This window comes from Nyctereutes procyonoides, unplaced genomic scaffold, assembly GCF_905146905.1.
Source record: "Nyctereutes procyonoides isolate TBG_1078 unplaced genomic scaffold, NYPRO_anot_genome, whole genome shotgun sequence".
NCBI lineage: Eukaryota > Metazoa > Chordata > Mammalia > Carnivora > Canidae > Nyctereutes > Nyctereutes procyonoides.
The window spans coordinates 34,484,416-34,501,553 of record NW_026575122.1 but is presented as its reverse complement, the minus strand read 5'-3'; the positions used below and the strand labels follow the sequence as shown (position 1 = coordinate 34,501,553).

The 17,138-nt window shown below is 36.0% G+C and overlaps 1 protein-coding gene across 2 annotated transcripts in view; it reads right to left on the bottom strand.

The window, feature by feature from the left end:
- Positions 1 to 17,138, bottom strand: part of KITLG (KIT ligand) — an 81,916-nt gene that overhangs the window by 7,658 nt on the left and 57,120 nt on the right. Inside the window, exons 4-9 of one of the 2 annotated variants that reach the window (XM_055336566.1) lie at positions 13,468 to 13,638; positions 11,611 to 11,770; positions 10,771 to 10,854; positions 2,829 to 2,938; positions 2,160 to 2,227; positions 995 to 1,071 (exon numbers count right to left, since the gene is read on the bottom strand). In XM_055336566.1, the coding sequence (XP_055192541.1) occupies positions 1,032 to 1,071; positions 2,160 to 2,227; positions 2,829 to 2,938; positions 10,771 to 10,854; positions 11,611 to 11,770; positions 13,468 to 13,638 (633 nt within the window). In that variant the 3' untranslated portion in view covers positions 995 to 1,031. The remainder of the gene's footprint in view (positions 1 to 994; positions 1,072 to 2,159; positions 2,228 to 2,828; positions 2,939 to 10,770; positions 10,855 to 11,610; positions 11,771 to 13,467; positions 13,639 to 17,138) is intronic. The other variant, XM_055336567.1, reaches the window with a different exon arrangement.

The following is a 17,138-nucleotide window of genomic DNA, read 5'->3' as shown; positions in this document are numbered from 1 at the left end:
TTCTACTGCAATAAATGTGCTTGAGATCCCATGGCCATGACAAAACTGGCAGCCAGTTAGCAGCAGAAGTGGAAATGAGAAGAGCATGAGCTGATGCTGGGTCAAGTTAGAGCTATTCTGGGGCCTGCCCCGACTCCGCCCCCACCCGCTAATCTGGGGCCCACAGCTCAGCCCGAGGAAGTAGACAGGAGAGGAAAGAGGAGCATTAGTGTCTCCTGGGAATAGTTCCTCCCTCTCCTTTCTCTCATAAGCCCTCCTAAGACACACACTATCACAACAGGTATCTGTTTCTGGTTTACGTTTACTGTGTCCTAGGCTTTGGCTTGCGATGAGGCACAAATTATCACCAGCCATGTGGCAGGTGGCACTTTACCTTGACACCTCTCTTCTCCTGATTTAGAAGATACTTTGATCACTTTCTATCATTTTATAAGAGTCACACCTAATTGAAATTGATTGTATTTATTCTTCCTCTATTATTTCATTTTAGTCCCTAGTTTGTTCTATTCCCTTGGTCTAATTTTTTCTCTGGCCTCAAAACAGTAAACAATCCACTATTAATTTTTTTGTATACCTCCCATACAAGATGAATCCACTCACTAATCAGGACTACTGCTCACTGCTTGCCTCTCAAAATGTAAGCACATACATAACTGAACTGTGCATGTCTAATTTACTGTAACAGCTTCAGTTAACCTACTGATATCAATTTAACCATTGGCTTAATAAATTTTGTTTTTAAATTTTGGCATCTGGGATGCCTGGGTGGCTAAGTGGTTGAGCATCTGCGTTTGGCTCAGGTCATGATCCTGATGTCCTGGGATCGAGGCTCCCTGCAGGGAGGCTGCGTCTCCCTCTGCCTATGTCTCTACCTCTCTCTGTGTGTCTCTCATGACTAAATAAAATAAAATAATAAATTAATTAATTAATTTTTGGCATCTAAGACACTGTACAGTTCTTGTTGAATCTTTCAGCTTGAATTCTAAAAACTTACCAAGGTACGAAAGTAACAGTGTTGATAGAAGCCACAATTACACCTCTTGAAACTCCCTCTCTTTCTCTTGCAACATACTGAAAAACAAGAAAAACGCTTATTGCTTTCGGACAGAGATTCTGTACAAAGCCCAGACACCACACCGTGATCTGGGCCTTATAAAAGGTAGTTTTTCTATAAATACAAAAGATGGCAAAATTGAGTAGAAAGTTTACCTTCATAAGCAATACTAAAGAGAATAAAATATCTGCCTCAATATAGTCTTTCTAAGTAGTGTAAAAATTCTCTCTACATATGCCTATACACATACCAAAAATGCCTACCTGTACTTGATATATATATATATATATATATATATATATATATATATATAGTATACACACACACATAGTATATATTCAAAGGCATGATAGAAGAGAAAGTAAAATGCCAAATGAAAACTATAACTGGAGGTAAATCAACATATTAGTACTGTGGCAGCATGGGGTAGGGTAAGGCGTGATCAGTGTCAGCTACAGTAGGTGGAATGGTAATTTTGTGTTTGGCTTTTGAGAAAATACTAGATAGGTTGAGAAAAGTTAAGGACTCTGAACACTAGCATGAAGTCAAATATATCAAGGATGTGAGAGAAAGTCACTGCAAGTATCCTGACTAGGAACTAACCTTATGAACTGGGGTTTAAGGAAGAATGTGGCAAGGGTATGGTTCAGAAGGGTGAAGGAAGAGCAAGATTCTGTGGAAGCTCAGCCAAGACATTATAAAGATATGGTTGAAGATGGTAACAATTGCCAAAGAGCTGAAAGACACAGAGAGGAGGAATCAGTATGTCCTGCTGGTAGCATGGAAGTGAAGGAGAATATGCAGATGGGCCTTCAGAGCTCTGTGACTGGGAGTCTAAGCAAGATTCTGCTTATAAAAAATGGAGCTGAGGTGACCATTACGGATACGTTAAGATGGGTCAAGAAGACATCACTGTGAAGGTATTTTCCAGGTAAGTGGAGATGTAGGAAGTGGGAGAGGTAGCAAATGTGGATAAAGACCATTGATATATGTTGGGAGCTGCCACAGAGAGCAAACAACTTCTTAAAGATGTGTAAGCATGTGCATGGTATGGGAAATGGAGACGTCAAGCTGACTTATGCACATATTTAGCAAAACAGAATACCTTATTTCATTATCCTCTTCATTAATCTGTATATTTTCAACTGTCCTTGTGAGATTTGGTTGTTTCTTCTGGGAAAAGAACAAGGATATATATTGTAAGAATATCAATGAATGGTATAATATTTAAGATCTTGATATTTTATACTTTTATATTTTATGTCAAGAACTCCAATATCAGGTTTTGTTTCCAGCATGTAAAATACTTTTGCAATAAAAATATGAAAAATGCACTGTATTATCAACTCAACATTTTTAGGGTGTTGGAGACAAAAAAGTAATAAAGAAACTGATATTTAAATAGTAATCGAATTCAAAAGACATTTCAAAAAGTTGACTCTCAATGATTTAGCACATTTTAAAATTTTAGCCAGGTCTCTGTAAGAAGAGAACACAAGAACAGAAATCCAAAATAGCAGATAATACAAATGGCATTTTATTTGGCTTGAAGCACATCATATGACTTGCAGTATATTTCTTCCTTTTTATATTTAGTTCAGGCAATTAAAACCAGTTCCCATTTCTTAAGTGTGCATTTTCAGTTAGAGGGGTTGTCTCCTAAGCATAAGGAATAACGGGAAAACATTAAGATTTAGAGTTTGGGGAGACTAAGTTAAAGTAGGATCTTTTCTCAGGAAATGGCAGTTTTTTAATCATATATATTAACCCTTACCTTCCAGTATAAGGCTCCAAAAGCAAACCCAATTACAAGAGAAAAGAATGCTGGCAATGCCATGGCTGCCCATTGTAAGTTGGAGTCTCCAATGGAATTTGAGGCCTTCCCTGTAATTAAAACAGTACAGTGGTGAACATAGCATATTCATGCTAGAGGTTTTGCTTTTATGCTGTGGTTGTCCCCAACTGTTTCCGTACTCATGACCTAGCTCTATTTAAAATATCTGAAACATAGATTTTTCTGCTGAGTATTGTTCTGGGTCAGCAACACAAGTCCATGTCATCTCCAAAACACATGAAGTTGAAAAATGAGACCCACAGAAGGACATCTGACTTGGTTGATGTTGACACATATGGAACACAGACAACATATTCCTAAAAATGATTTATGCTAGCAAGCAAATCCATCTTCTATGACTTTATCTTCTAGAACCTTTTTGCCTTCTCACTCTTCACACCTTGCCAAGAAATTTTAAAAAGGACATTTTGCAACCAGGATCAAGGTCAGTATGCATTAAGCTGTTTGGCTTGCTGCAAGTATTAAGTTATTAAATGTACTTTGTGGTTAGAGTATTTTTAGGTACCCCATACTCAGAGTCATGGCGTTTCCTCATCATATCTGCAGTATACATTTACTGGATGCCAGGACTGTGCTAAAGACTAAAGGTTTCATATTTCAGACCTTTTGTGTTGGAAATCCTGAGACCACAGAACACTAAAGAATGGCTAAAAGCACCAATGTCTTCTCATTGCTTACTCTAAGTAACAGTGAGAGAGTGAGAGAGAAAACATGTGAGAATAACTTGGGACACCTTTTTATCCTGCTTGGCTTTTCTGTGAGCAGCAGAATGATTTATGAATTCACCAAAACACATCTACAACAAGGGTCTCTTTTCTCTGTCTCCTTTTTTTTTTTCCTTTACTCTGTCTCCTTACAAGGAACAACTTGATTGATTGTTAGAGACAATGACACATATGCCTACTTGTATGAAAAGAACTGAAAATCTTCAGTTTTCTGTTGATGATGGAATACATTTAGAAATTATACACTTTCAGCAAGTATAGGATCAAAATGTAAACTAACCCAAGGTAAAGTGACGGTTTCGCAATATTTGGGTTACCGTGTCAGCCTACAGTCACCTATTTAACATATTAAGTACCTAGGTACATAATGTAAAAGAACCAAACCACTGTATGTGTATAAACATTTATAAGGAGAAAATGAACTTACAGATTTAACCTGAGAGGCAAGAAACAAATCTTATCTACTGCAGGGAGAACAGAAATTGCCCATTTCCCCACCATTTATAAAAATGGGAGCCAGAAATTCATTAATTCTAGGATTGCTGTTTCCAAAGGGCTCTAACAGGAAGCTGGTGTGTGTGTTGGGAGGGAGGGTGAGTCATGAGTGCCCCTTACACTTCTGAAAGGAGGACTGGGTAGGCAAGTGGGGTCCTTCCATTCATAGAACCATGAATCACTTCCTTGAGACTAGACTAGCATATCATCTGGCCCACTCCCCATCCTATAGCTTCGTGGGAAATAAGTCTTAGGCATTTTAAAGTAGAATTCAACATGAATTCTTTCATCAAAATAAGCTAGAGTTACAAAATGAGGTAACTAAAGTGGCACTATTATAATAACAGAGCTATTTCAAGGGTTATTTAAGATTGTGTGTACCAGTCTGGGATTTAACTACCATTTATCAAAGTGTTCTCTCTCAGAAAAATGGATTCAGAATTATAAGCAATTCTTGACATTTTAGGAATTTTAATATCGCTGTCTGTACATAATTTGGCTATTTGCGGTTGAATTCCAGTAACAAGTTTGACTCCTCCTTGATGACCACTCTGCTATGGCCCACAGCATCTATCTGACCAGGTGACCTCCTGGAGGGGTCCCCTAATGAAGGTATACAGAGAGAACAAAGGAAGCTACTGATGTTTTTGTCCCCAGACTCCAGTGGAAAACTAATGAGCTAGGATGGTGCTATAGAACAGTCTATTACATGTTTGGGTAGCCAGATGCCCTGGAATAAAGGCAGCCAAACACTCTATTCTTGCTGTTCTTTGCAAATACCAAATCTTGACTTGAGCCACTCAGACGACAGGAAAGATCAGGACCACTAGTAAAAGTAGAAGCGCCTTACTAGACAGTAATTCCCAATTCTGGGATTCCTGCTCACAAGCTTTCTCAGGTAGGACAGCCCCTAAAGAAGGGGTTCCAAACAAATCCATGTTGGACGAGACCTATTTAAAGAGAACTCGCTTCACTCTTCCAGAGTACTGTGATTTTTTTTTTTTAAACCACTTTAAAAGTTCCACCCACAGGACTAAGGCCCCAAAGCCCTAGAATCTGACTCACACACAGCACCAGTCCACCTGCTGGAGGGAGGGGCCTGGTAAAGACTGGGAGGGGAGCGGGATCAGAGGAACTGAGCTTCACCTCCTTGAAGAGGTCAATGTTACCTTGCTTTTGTTATTTCTTATTAACATTAAGAGTTTAATAGATAAGCCTTTAGTTTTCTCCACTGAAACTTCCATCTCTCTTGCAGAGAGAGAAAAAGGATGTTATCAGCAAAGGGTTGCTCATGCTTCCGTGGTATGACTCTTAAAGAGTTTCTACTGCTGTTATCTAATGGGATCACTGAGATTTAACCTATGTGCCTCAAGGTTTATGTGGTGGGTATTTGGAACCGAAGTCCAAACTAGTAACAAGGCTTTGCTTCTGTGTAAAGATCGTCCCAGAAAACGTGTAGGGTGAGGGAGCTCATCTGGCCAGGATTTGGGTAATCCCAAATCCCTGGGTTGTTGTTATAACTGTATCTCATTATTATGAGAATGGTCCACTGTCCAAAATTCATGGGAACTGACTTGTTTGGTTTGACTTACACCCAACATCTGCTCAAATACAGAACTTGAAAAACTGTACTATGATTTTGCTAAACTATTTTTTTCACATGGTTTTGCTTATGTGCATCACCATGCTGATGAGCATGGACTGCTTGGTGCTTAGAAAACCTACAACTTAGTACTCCTCTTTGAGATTCAAAGCTTATTGTAGGCTTGCCACAATTACTGACCCACAACCATGGTATACCTAAATGTTCTAATAATGATGAACACATACATAGGCATGGCTCCAAGTTCATGTGTGTTAACATGTTTAAAACTCACAGAAGCTCTATTGAGGAGGTATTATCATCCTTCATTAGACTGACAAATCCAGAGAGATTAACTCATCCACGGGTTAACACTGGGATATAACCCCAGGCAGTCTACTGAAAGACTATCTTTTTAGAAGATGTATACCGTAATGTCAAAGCAAGGATTTCTTCTGTATCATTTAAATACTTTCTACAAGGATCTTAAACATCCTTTTAGCTTGGTACAAAGGAAATGACTATTACCTTGAACATATAATTCCTTTTGGATGACTTGAACAGTTTTGTAAGGGAGAATCATGGGATAATATAAGATTCAGAGAGGACACTCACATCTCAGGACTCCTTCATATACATTGGTCCTCCAGCTAGTATGGCCACTTTTTGGATCTTATCTCTGCAAACTAGCATGGTCACTTCAAATTTCCCTGGTCATATTCCCCCAAAAGTCTTACCTCCTTTATGCTACAACTAAAAACATTTACATACTTCTATTATAATACATATTGTAATATATATGATATATATGATAAAGTACTAGGACTGTTGCTCTTATAAGAATGCAAGCTCTACAAAAGCCAATCTTTGTGGATGGGTATCTGAGTGCCATTTTGATGAGTGAGGTCTCTTGACAAAAAGCTGCAAATTATTCAATATCCATATTTTTTACAAAGAAGAAAAAAAGAAAGCAAAACAAAGAATAAAGAAGGCTAACCATTCCTTTTGTAATAAAAAAAATCCTTTTGTAATTTAAAAAAGTCTACTTACCTCAAAAGACTACAAGACTACAAAAGAAACAAGAGTTTATATTCTGTAGTCTTTTGAGGTAAGTAGACTTTTGTTTTGAAACCATGATAATAGCAGATTAGCCTTCCCAACCTAGGTAATTATTACACTAGACAAATTATTTGAGGCAGTTATTTTCATACATTAGCCAAAAAGTAGTTCAATAATGTAATCCCTAAGAGAGTAAAAACATACATGGTGAGGCCCTTGATTGTCTTTACTTTCTGGCTAGGAGGTATGGGAGCTAGAACCCAAGTAAGGTTCAGTGGTCTCATGGAGATAGGGAATCAGAGACTAAAATTCCGGGATGTAGATGTGGGTGGAGTCTGTGGGGCAGGATTATCGGTAGGAAAAGAGCTGTGCAGAAAAGGAGCATCAGAAATCCCTGGAGGGGGGAAAAAAAGAAATCCCTGGAGGAATCTCAAGTCATTGGTTAAATATAAGCTGTACACAGACAGGGAGAGACTTCACAAAACCTGGCAATAAACAATACCTAGGAAGCTATGACCTTGGCAGTAATTCAGAGACAAAGGAGTTCTGACAAGCAAGAAGGGGAAGATTTCTGAAATATCAGAAATTCCATGCCTTAGAAATGAAGCCTATTCTCCCCCTTTCCTCTGAGAAAGCTTAAAAACAAGACTGGGAAGGAAAATAACCTGCCAGTAACTGAACGACTATCTGAACTAGACTCAAGAAATGTCTAAAGAAATCCTACAAAATTTGCATTCTCATAAACATAGTAACAATAATATCCAGTATATATTCAAAAATTACTGGCCATTTTAAAGGGAAATGAGACCCATAATCAAGGGAAAAAGTAGTCAATATACACCAACCCTGAAATGACCTACATGTTAAGAGACAAGAACTTTAGAACTACAGTTAGAGCTTGAACAATGCAGGGGTTAGGGCACCAACTCCCCTGCAGAGTTGAAATGTACATATAACTATTGACTCCTCTAAAACTACTAATAGCCCACTGCTAACTGGAAGCCTTACCAATAACAATTAGCACATATTTTATATGTTATATCTATTATATACTATATTCTTAAAATGATCTAAAGGAAATGTTCAGAAAATCATAAGCAAAATACATTTACAGTACTGTAAAAATCTGTGTATAAGAGGACCCACATGGTTTAAACCCTTGTTCAAAGGTTGACTGTATATCCAGGGGCCAAAAAAGAAAATATCATATTGAACATGCAGATGGAAAATCTCAGCAGGAAAATATAAAATGAATTAAATGCAAATTCTAGAATACAAAGTACAAACTTAGAAATGAAAAAATGCATTAAACCCAAACACAAGAATGTACAACACCAAGAGTGAACCCTATGTAAAATATGCACTTTGGATGGCTATGATGTATCCATGAAGGTTTATCAATTTTAATAAAGGTCCCTCTCTGTGGGGGATGCTGATAATAGATATGCGTATGGTCCCTCTCTGTGGGGGATGCTGATAATAGATATGCGTATGGGTGGCGGAAGGGTTTGTGCGGGAAATCTCTGCACCTTTACCTCAATTTTGCTATGAACCATACGCTGCAATAAAAAAATAAAAATGCACCGGATGAAAAGTTCAGCAGCTTACAGATGGCAGAAGAGCCAAGAAATTTGAAAACAGATAAGTAAAAATTACACATTTTGGTGAACAGAGAAATTGGGGAGGGGAAAAAAAAAACTGAACAAAACCTCCATGATCTGTGAGACAATATTGAACTACCTAATATGTGTGTGACTGGTATGTGTGTAATTAAATATACTATGTGTGATTCCTCTTGGAGAGAAAATGAAGAAAAAATACTTGAAAAAGTTACAGACAAATTTTCCCCAAACTTTGGGGAACATATTAGAACAAACAATATATAAACTCTGGTTGCTTTGTCAGAAACAAAAGCAGGAAGACAATGGAGTGAAATCTTCAAAGGACTGAAAAAAAAATCTATGAACCCAGAATTCCATATCTAGTAAAAAGCACCTGCAATACTGAAGACAAAACACAGTAGAATTTAAAAACCATTAAGATATCTAGAAAAAGCGGGATGCCCCGGTGGCTCAGCAATTATGTATCTGCCTTTGGGTTAGGGCGTGATCCTGGAGTTCCCGGATAGAGTCCCACATCCGGCTCCTTGCATGGAGCCTGCTTCTCCCTCTGCCTGTGTGTCTGCCTCTCTCTCTCTCTCTCTCTCTCTCTCTCTCTCTTCTCTCATGAATAAATAAATAAAATCTTTAAAGTCTACAAAAAGCACATATTTTAGACATTAAGTAACCCACTTTTATATTACCCATGAATCAAAGAAGAAATCACATGGAGGATTAAAAAATATTTTAAAAGAAATAAAAGAAACAACATATCAAAGTGTGTAGGATGCAACTAAAGCTGCTTTCAAGAACACTTATAATTTTTAAGTGCTTATATCAGAAAATTAGAATGGTTTAAATCACTAATTAAATTTTTCTACCTTAAGAACCTCAACTACAACTAAGCTAAACAAATATAGTAAAAGGAAGGAAATAATAAAGATTAGAAATAAATGACACACAAACTAAGACGTCAAAAGCTGCATCTCTGAAACGAGTAATAAAATCAGTAGTTAGTAAAGAAAGACCTTAATGGCTAACACACAGTCCGTTTTTAAAACTATTCAGATCTGATGTTATGTAATTCAGAATTTCAGATTTTAGAAGGTTCTGTTTCAGATATTGTATATAATATCCTCAGTGAGGTCTAGGTAGCATGCTGTAATCAAATACAATATTTCTGTAGTGAAATCTACAAGTATTTACTTTTAGAAGGAAAAAGTCTAAATAAATAGCCTTATCTCAGTTGAGATCAGGTCAGGTTGTGATGGCAAAAATTCCAAAACAAATGGATGTTTGAGGTTTTTAAAAAGCTTCTGAACTGCAGATTTGCTCTTATGGATTTGTACTAAACTGATTACTCCTTACAGGTAGGTCATCTACATCCCTGAACACAGGACAGTGTCTCACTAAGTCCTAAGGGATGACTTTCTTAAGTAAGATCATAGGATGAATTTTTTTACTTCTACAGCTTCCATGACACTAGAAAATCAGAATATTTAGTAAAACTCAATGACCTTTTTTTAATGATCTTGCCTGTATTTGAAAGGAGGACATGAGACGTCCAGGAAATTGGGCTATTGTCAAAGAGGACAGAAATTTCAGGAGAAGCATATTCTCCTCTAACACAATTCTATAGTAAAGTAACAAATCATCAAATGTACAAACACATAATAGTAAATACTCATATACACAAAACTGAAAATATCCTTGGAATTCTATAAAACCAGCATTTGTATTTTCAATTTTAAAATTCCATTTTTATCAGGCAAATTCCACATAAAATATAATAAATTGACAATGAATAAAGCTTAAACCATATTTCTAAAAGTAATTACATAACTTATTTAAAAATAATCTTAGCAGATTTTGGCCCAATTCTCTAAAGATCATCTTGAGTTTTAGGGAAACCCACTTCTACAAGGCTAATATTTATTTATTTATTCCACCTCCCCCATTTTTTTAAGATTTATTTTAAAACAAGAGAGAGATAGTAAGCATGCACAAGCAAGAGAGGCAGAGGAAAAGGGGGAGAGAATCTCAAGCAGACTCTGCTGAATGTGGAGCCCAATGTGGGGCTCAATCTCACAACCCTGAGATCACAACCTAAGCCGAAACCAAGAGTCAGATGCTTAACCAACTAAGCCACCCAGGCACCCCCAAATTTTTATTTAAATTCTAGTTGGTTAACATATAGTATAATATTGATTTCAGGAGTAGAATTTAGTGATCATAATTTATATACAAAGCTAATATTTAATTCTCAGGAAGACTAACAGGAAGGACAGTAACAGAACAGTATTAATAGTAATAATTGCAGAAATCTCCTGTAAAGCCCATGCAATACTCCCATAGATGCTAATTGGAGCCATGCATGCATTAAATCAGATGTATGTACTTACTATTACTGCTACTGCTGTCATTCCTAAGGGAGCTGGCTGCAACAGGGGGTAACATAAATGGTTTTGTGACACTGACTCTGGAATCTAAATAGAAAGCAATAATGTGTCAGTGTTGCATGGTGATTTACATAAATCACAGAGTGTGCAAAAGGTTGAAGTGCAATACCAGAGTACTTTCAAGGTCTGCTTCCCAAATTCTGATCATTCAGATCCTATTTATTTCATAGTGGGTCCTGTTCTATTTTTATTAAGAAATTCGTCACAATCACCTTGTAGAGCAAAGATTCATATGCCTATATATGTTAATAAATATAAGTAACATGAATTGTTGGTAATTAGTCAAAAAAAAAAAAAAAAGGCAATGGAAGTAGACTTTGTACTACAGGGACCCTGTAGGAAAAAGGTCTCAATACAGAGTAACCAATGAAGATCAGAATTCATGACTCAGAGGTAGATCTTAAGGAAAAAGATTTGGAAAGGGGATATTAAGAAGACTGGAGGTGAAGAATAACATACACTACACAATTCTAGCAAATATCAGATAAAAATTATGAGAGACTATCTCCCATATTGTTTACCCACACACAATTCTTGTATTTGAAAATAGTGAGTGTTGCTTTGGTTTGAAAACCAACAGATCAAAAAAAAAAAAAAAAAAGAAAACCAACAGAGCAACCAATCACCTCTTTCATGCCATTGATATACATCTTTTTATTAGACATATACACGTACAATCTTTCTCTAACTACACATATATTTGAGTCAGAGGTAGATTCTTATCTATACAGCCAAGAATCAAGCTTGTTTTTGACATTTAAATTAGAAAAGCTTATATCTTACCTTTTTCAGGACTTAAGGTTGAAGAAACCACACATTCACTACTTTTAGATGCCACCGTCTCCAAGTCCTTAAAGGCATCGATGGATCTATTAAAAATTCTAAAGAATTCTTCAGGAGTAAAAAGCCTGAGTTCTGGGCTCTTAGGTGCTTTTTTTACATTCTAGAAGAAAACAGGATTATATTTTTCAGATACTTTATAGATTTAACTGATGTCAAGGTAGTAGACTATAAGTATGTCCCCCAAAGAGTCAAGTAAAATTAACACTTTTAAATAACTGTTTTGACACACATAATTCAAACTGGTACTGCAAGATGTGATCCCACCCAGTTCAGTGTGAGGCTTGACTCCAGATAAAGGAATGAAGTGGTGGCAGGGGTGAGTAAAGTGAACATAACATCAAAACAATGTTAACAACAAATTAAACACTGTTCTTTAGATATGCTCATTAAAATAATTATTCCTCATTAAAAAACAAAACAAAACAAAACAAAAAACAACCCTCTGTAACATATGCTCCAAATAGCCCAAAGTTAAAAAGTCTGATGATACTAAATACTGGCAAGAATATGGCAAAAAGAGGACTCTTATATACTGGTAGAAATGATATAAATCAGCACATTTGGTATCAATTCGTAAGGTTGGACATGTGCCCATTTTGTAACCCAGAAATTCCCCCTTTAGGTTGAATACTCTAGAGAAGTTCTTACACATATGCACCAGGAGATGTATAAGAAAGTTCTTAGCAGCGGTGTTATATAAACATTACACCAAACAACAGAAGAGTGGCTTAATATTGATATATTAAATCAACTCTATAAGCAGGAAAAACTTAGTTTCAGCTGTATGTATTAAAATAGATGTATGTTATAAACATAATGCTAAGTAAAAGAACCAAGTTTTAAAAGAATAAAGAATATGATTAATTTCTAGATATTTCCCAAGAAAGCAAACCAGAACTATATTTTAGGAATTCATACATGCATGATTACCTATAAAGAAAAGTAGAGAATAATAACACCTACGTAGCACTTGCTATGTACTACTCTAAGTGCTTTATACATATTAACTCACTCTCCAAAACAATGGGAAATACCACCTGGGTTTTGTCAAAGTGCCATGATTAGACTATGCCAAGACCTATCTTGTTATAGATGCAGTGTTCTAAAATAATAAATATATTTATTAGAATTTATTTTGTCAGATGTGGTACTAAGGCACTAATCACAAATCATCTAATGTCAACTCCATGAGATGGATCCTGTCATTGTCCTCGTTTTAGGCATAAAGAAAGTGACCACACAAAGGTTAAGTTCACAAAGGTAATTGGTGACAGAAATCAGGATTTGAACTCTAACACCTCATTCTTAATCTCTATACCTTATCAATATGCTTAGACCCTGAAGCACTGCCATGCCCACAATCTGAAGTTGGTGACAACAAGATCATCAAATGACCTGGAGATGTTAAAATGCACCTCATTGTTGTGACATGATTACTGTGGATAAGAGGTTAAGTCTAAGTGTTCATTATAGACTATTTTCCATTTAAAGGTAAATGAACACTTGTAACCTAAAAGGAACGTTATAAGGACTTCATTTATGAAATAAAGGGTATTTTTCTAAACGTTGTAGTGAGAATAAATTATATTTTTATGTTAAATGACAACATCTAAGCCTTAATGTATATCTCAGCATTGCAGTGTAACTAGCCACCTATTTTCTGTGCTCACCTTAAAAATATTTTAGTTAAAAATTTTTAAATTAAAAATTTCACAAAGACACCACCACCCCTGCCATCAACTGGCATAGGTCTTAGAGAAGAGTAGTAAAAAGCCATCCCAAAGAATACAAAGTTACCTCAAATGAGTATCCTTCTGTGCACTCCACAAGATCATCCACAATTTTCACAAGTTTGTCTATGATAGAATAATTACTCAGGCCTTCAGAAATATTTGAAAACTTGTCCAGAAGATCAGTCAAGCTGACTGACAACTGTTCCACCATCACGCTTATCCAACAATGACTAGGCTGCAAGAAATGGAAAGAAGAGAAGATAAAGCATCTATTGTAAATAAAGTCAACTTGGAACCCCCTTCTTCAAAAACATCAATGTAAAAAAAAAAAAAAGAGACATCAATGTTTCAGTCACTGCTGAACAAAGAATTTCCTTATATCAGAACAGGTCAGTTCTTGTGTTTTGTTTAATACATATTCAACATCTGCTTCAAAATTTGCAAATGAATAAAGACCTGAGCAAAGTATTGACAGTAAAGAATGTTGCTCTTCCATGGAAGTAAATTAAGACAGAGCCCAATCTTACCAAATCTTGACAAAGTTTGTTCACTTTACTCACAGTGTTCTTAGAAAAGCTTTAGGCACAGAGGGAGTTATATATATATATATATATATATATGTAAATATTATTGTAGGAGAGCGCCCCTCAAGGACTTGCAGTCTTTTGGTGAACTAGAATACTGGAATATGAAACAATGCATTAAAAATAGCTTATTTTTCCAAAGTGCCTAATACTTCAAGCCTTCTTCATAGATTTAATTCATGTGGATATTTAAAAAACAAACAGCCCTGGCAAGAATGTGGTCTGAGGGAAAAGCACTTTTTGCTTTAGTAGCAGGACCAGCTTACATAATTTGTGGGGCCAAACACAAAATAATGTATTTATTGTTCAAAATGAATAATTACAAGATGGTGACAGCAGAGCATTAAACCAAGCATGGAGTCCTGCCCATTGGTTTGAAGCTCAAATCTGTAGTCAGTATAACTGGGTTTGATTCTGGCTGAGAAACTCCAAACAAGCTGCATAAATTCTCAGAACCTCTCTGTAGAATGGGAATAAAATAGGACAAGGTAGCTGTGAGGAGATATTGAACGTACATATTTGAAGGTAAGTTATATGAAGGCAGTTTTTTTTTTTTAACATGGCCTAGAACAGTGTCCAGCATGTGAAAGTTGCTCAGAAACTATTTGTTCAACAGGTACGTAAGTGCATAAAAAAATGAATGAGAAAAAATACTCTTGTCAGGGGTCTAAGCTTTCTGTAAAGGGCTAGATACTATTTTAGGCTTTGCATGCCAAGTGGCAGAAATAAAGGATATTAGTAGGTACATTTATACAAAGAAAGCAATTTTTTTTAATTTTTAATTTTTTATTTATTTATGATAGTCACAGAGAGAGAGAGAGAGAGAGAGAGAGAGAGAGAGAGGCAGAGACATAGGCAGAGGGAGAAGCAGGCTCCATGCACTGGGAGCCCGATGTGGGATTTGATCCCGGGTCTCCAGGATCGCGCCCTGGGCCAAAGGCAGGCGCCAAACCACTGCGCCACCCAGGGATCCCAAGAAAGCAATTTCTATAAAACTTTTATTACAGAATTAAAATGTAATAATAACTGAATAAAATGTTTTTTGCATAATAACCAAATTTAATCTTTTGTAATAGAGGTCTACCAATAAGAATGAAATTCTTTATTTTGGGTCAACATTTTATGTAGTTGGGTTTCAAAGTATTCTCTATTATCAAACAGGCTGCAAATTTTCATCTGGAAAAACCAATCTCACCTAGCTGGCCATATAAAATCAGGCAGTGGATTGGATCTGGCCTACAGGCTATAGTTTGCCAACCTGTTATAAATGACTCTGAGCCAATAAAGGTTTAGATTATTGGGAAAAATCTCCTTGGTGTATTAGAATGGATTTTTGTATTTATTAAATTAGTGATTATTTAAAATAATTACTTAAAATAAGTTCATATACTTTGTATATTTTAACTTATGTTTTCTCCTATAAAGATCTTTTAAGTGGAAGCTCTGACTTTTTTTAAAACTCTGCTACAATGTAACAAATGAGAAAAACAAGACTGGGGATAGCTAGAATTGTTTTGGCTTATAACAACCTAAGTAATTTAAAATAACTCCAGCTGTAATAAAAATATTATAATCATAAGGAATAACTGATGCCATGTAAAATGAATGAAACCACTAAACTTGATTTCCCTTCTTACCAGCAGAATAGCTCTATGGGGGAAGGCCAACTAATTTATCCTAAATTATACAAGGGGGGGGGAATCTTCTATTCATTTAACAGAACAGTTTTAATTAATATAACACAGCCAAAAAGGAAAGTGGTTTATCTACAGATTGGTAAGCCCCAATTCCTGGAAGCACTAAATGTCATTCAAAACTTTCAGGAGTGTTGGCTCTGGCTTCAGAAAAGTAGAATAAACAAACCCCCAAATGGGAATTAGTTCAATTAGGCCATTTCACTCAACTCATCAAGCAAGTTCTCAAAGACTGTGTTTCCAAAGTATGTTCAGAATGGATTCTTTGTTTTGTTTAATCAGTGCTTATCTGAAGCACATGTAAGTTCACATTTGCATCATTCACAGGTCTCTTTCCAAAATGTCAGTCTTTCCTTTGGGGCTGAATCACTCTCCAAGTCTCCTTCCATTTAGGGAGTGATAATTCCCTTTTAGATAGCCCTGTCAGCAAGGGGTAGATTTCCTGGGATATGGGATACAGCACATATTGTAAATACTGTTTGAAGAGTATTTATACGGTAGGACAGCCCTCACCAATTAGTTCATTCCATTGCAACTGTGCAAAGTTTTCTGCAGCAGATTCTAGATGATAGTTTCTTCAAACTCTATCTTCACTTTATAAATGTGCTTGCCTATCCTCCCCTCAGATCTTCTGGCATAGAAGAACCAAATCAAATTCCCTTATTCTGAACTAAAGTACTCCTTTAGTTTCTGCAGTCTTGGTGCCTTAAGTAAGAAGGGGTTTTTAATTTTTCTTTCTTTCTTTTTTTTTTTCCTTTTTGTGGTTAAAGTAGAAAAGACTTTGTTTATAGGTTTATTTTTTAAACCACGGCACTCTGGGATGCTTACCGCCACCACTTCTGTTTATCTCTATTTTCAGGTGAACTCTGTTTGCATTCTGTATTCAAGTTCTTATTTAGCTATGGTGACTCTCTTTCAGCCACCCATGGTTCCCCCATTTTCATATACCTAATCCAACAGCGGAAGAAATCAACTTTTTCCAGCAAAATTCTCAAGTCTGAACTTACAATTTCTTACAGCTAAATCCTGGAAATCTCACAATCTAATCCTAGCCCAAAATTTGCCCTTTTAAAATTATGAAGACTTCACGGATAGCTGATCTGAACTTCTGTGCTACTATACTGCTGAAAAAACACATTTCTAAACATCTTGTAAATTTTATTTCATTTGCTATTTATTCTTGCCAAATTTCCTTGGAAGAAACTATAATCAATTCAGAGTTCTATCGTTTCAGTAATTTGCTTCAAGAGTTACATGTTAGGTTTTTAAAATTGTTAGACTTAATAAAGATAGATCTGAGGCCAAAAAAAAATTTTCTTAATTAAGTATCAGCCAGTTTTGACCTGTCTGCCTGTGAGAGAAGGCCGTTTTGACTAGATCATCAAGCAGTTTTGTATTTTCTTTTTAACTGAATATAGTCAATGATTTGCAAAGAGAATGAAATACAGGAAACTCAG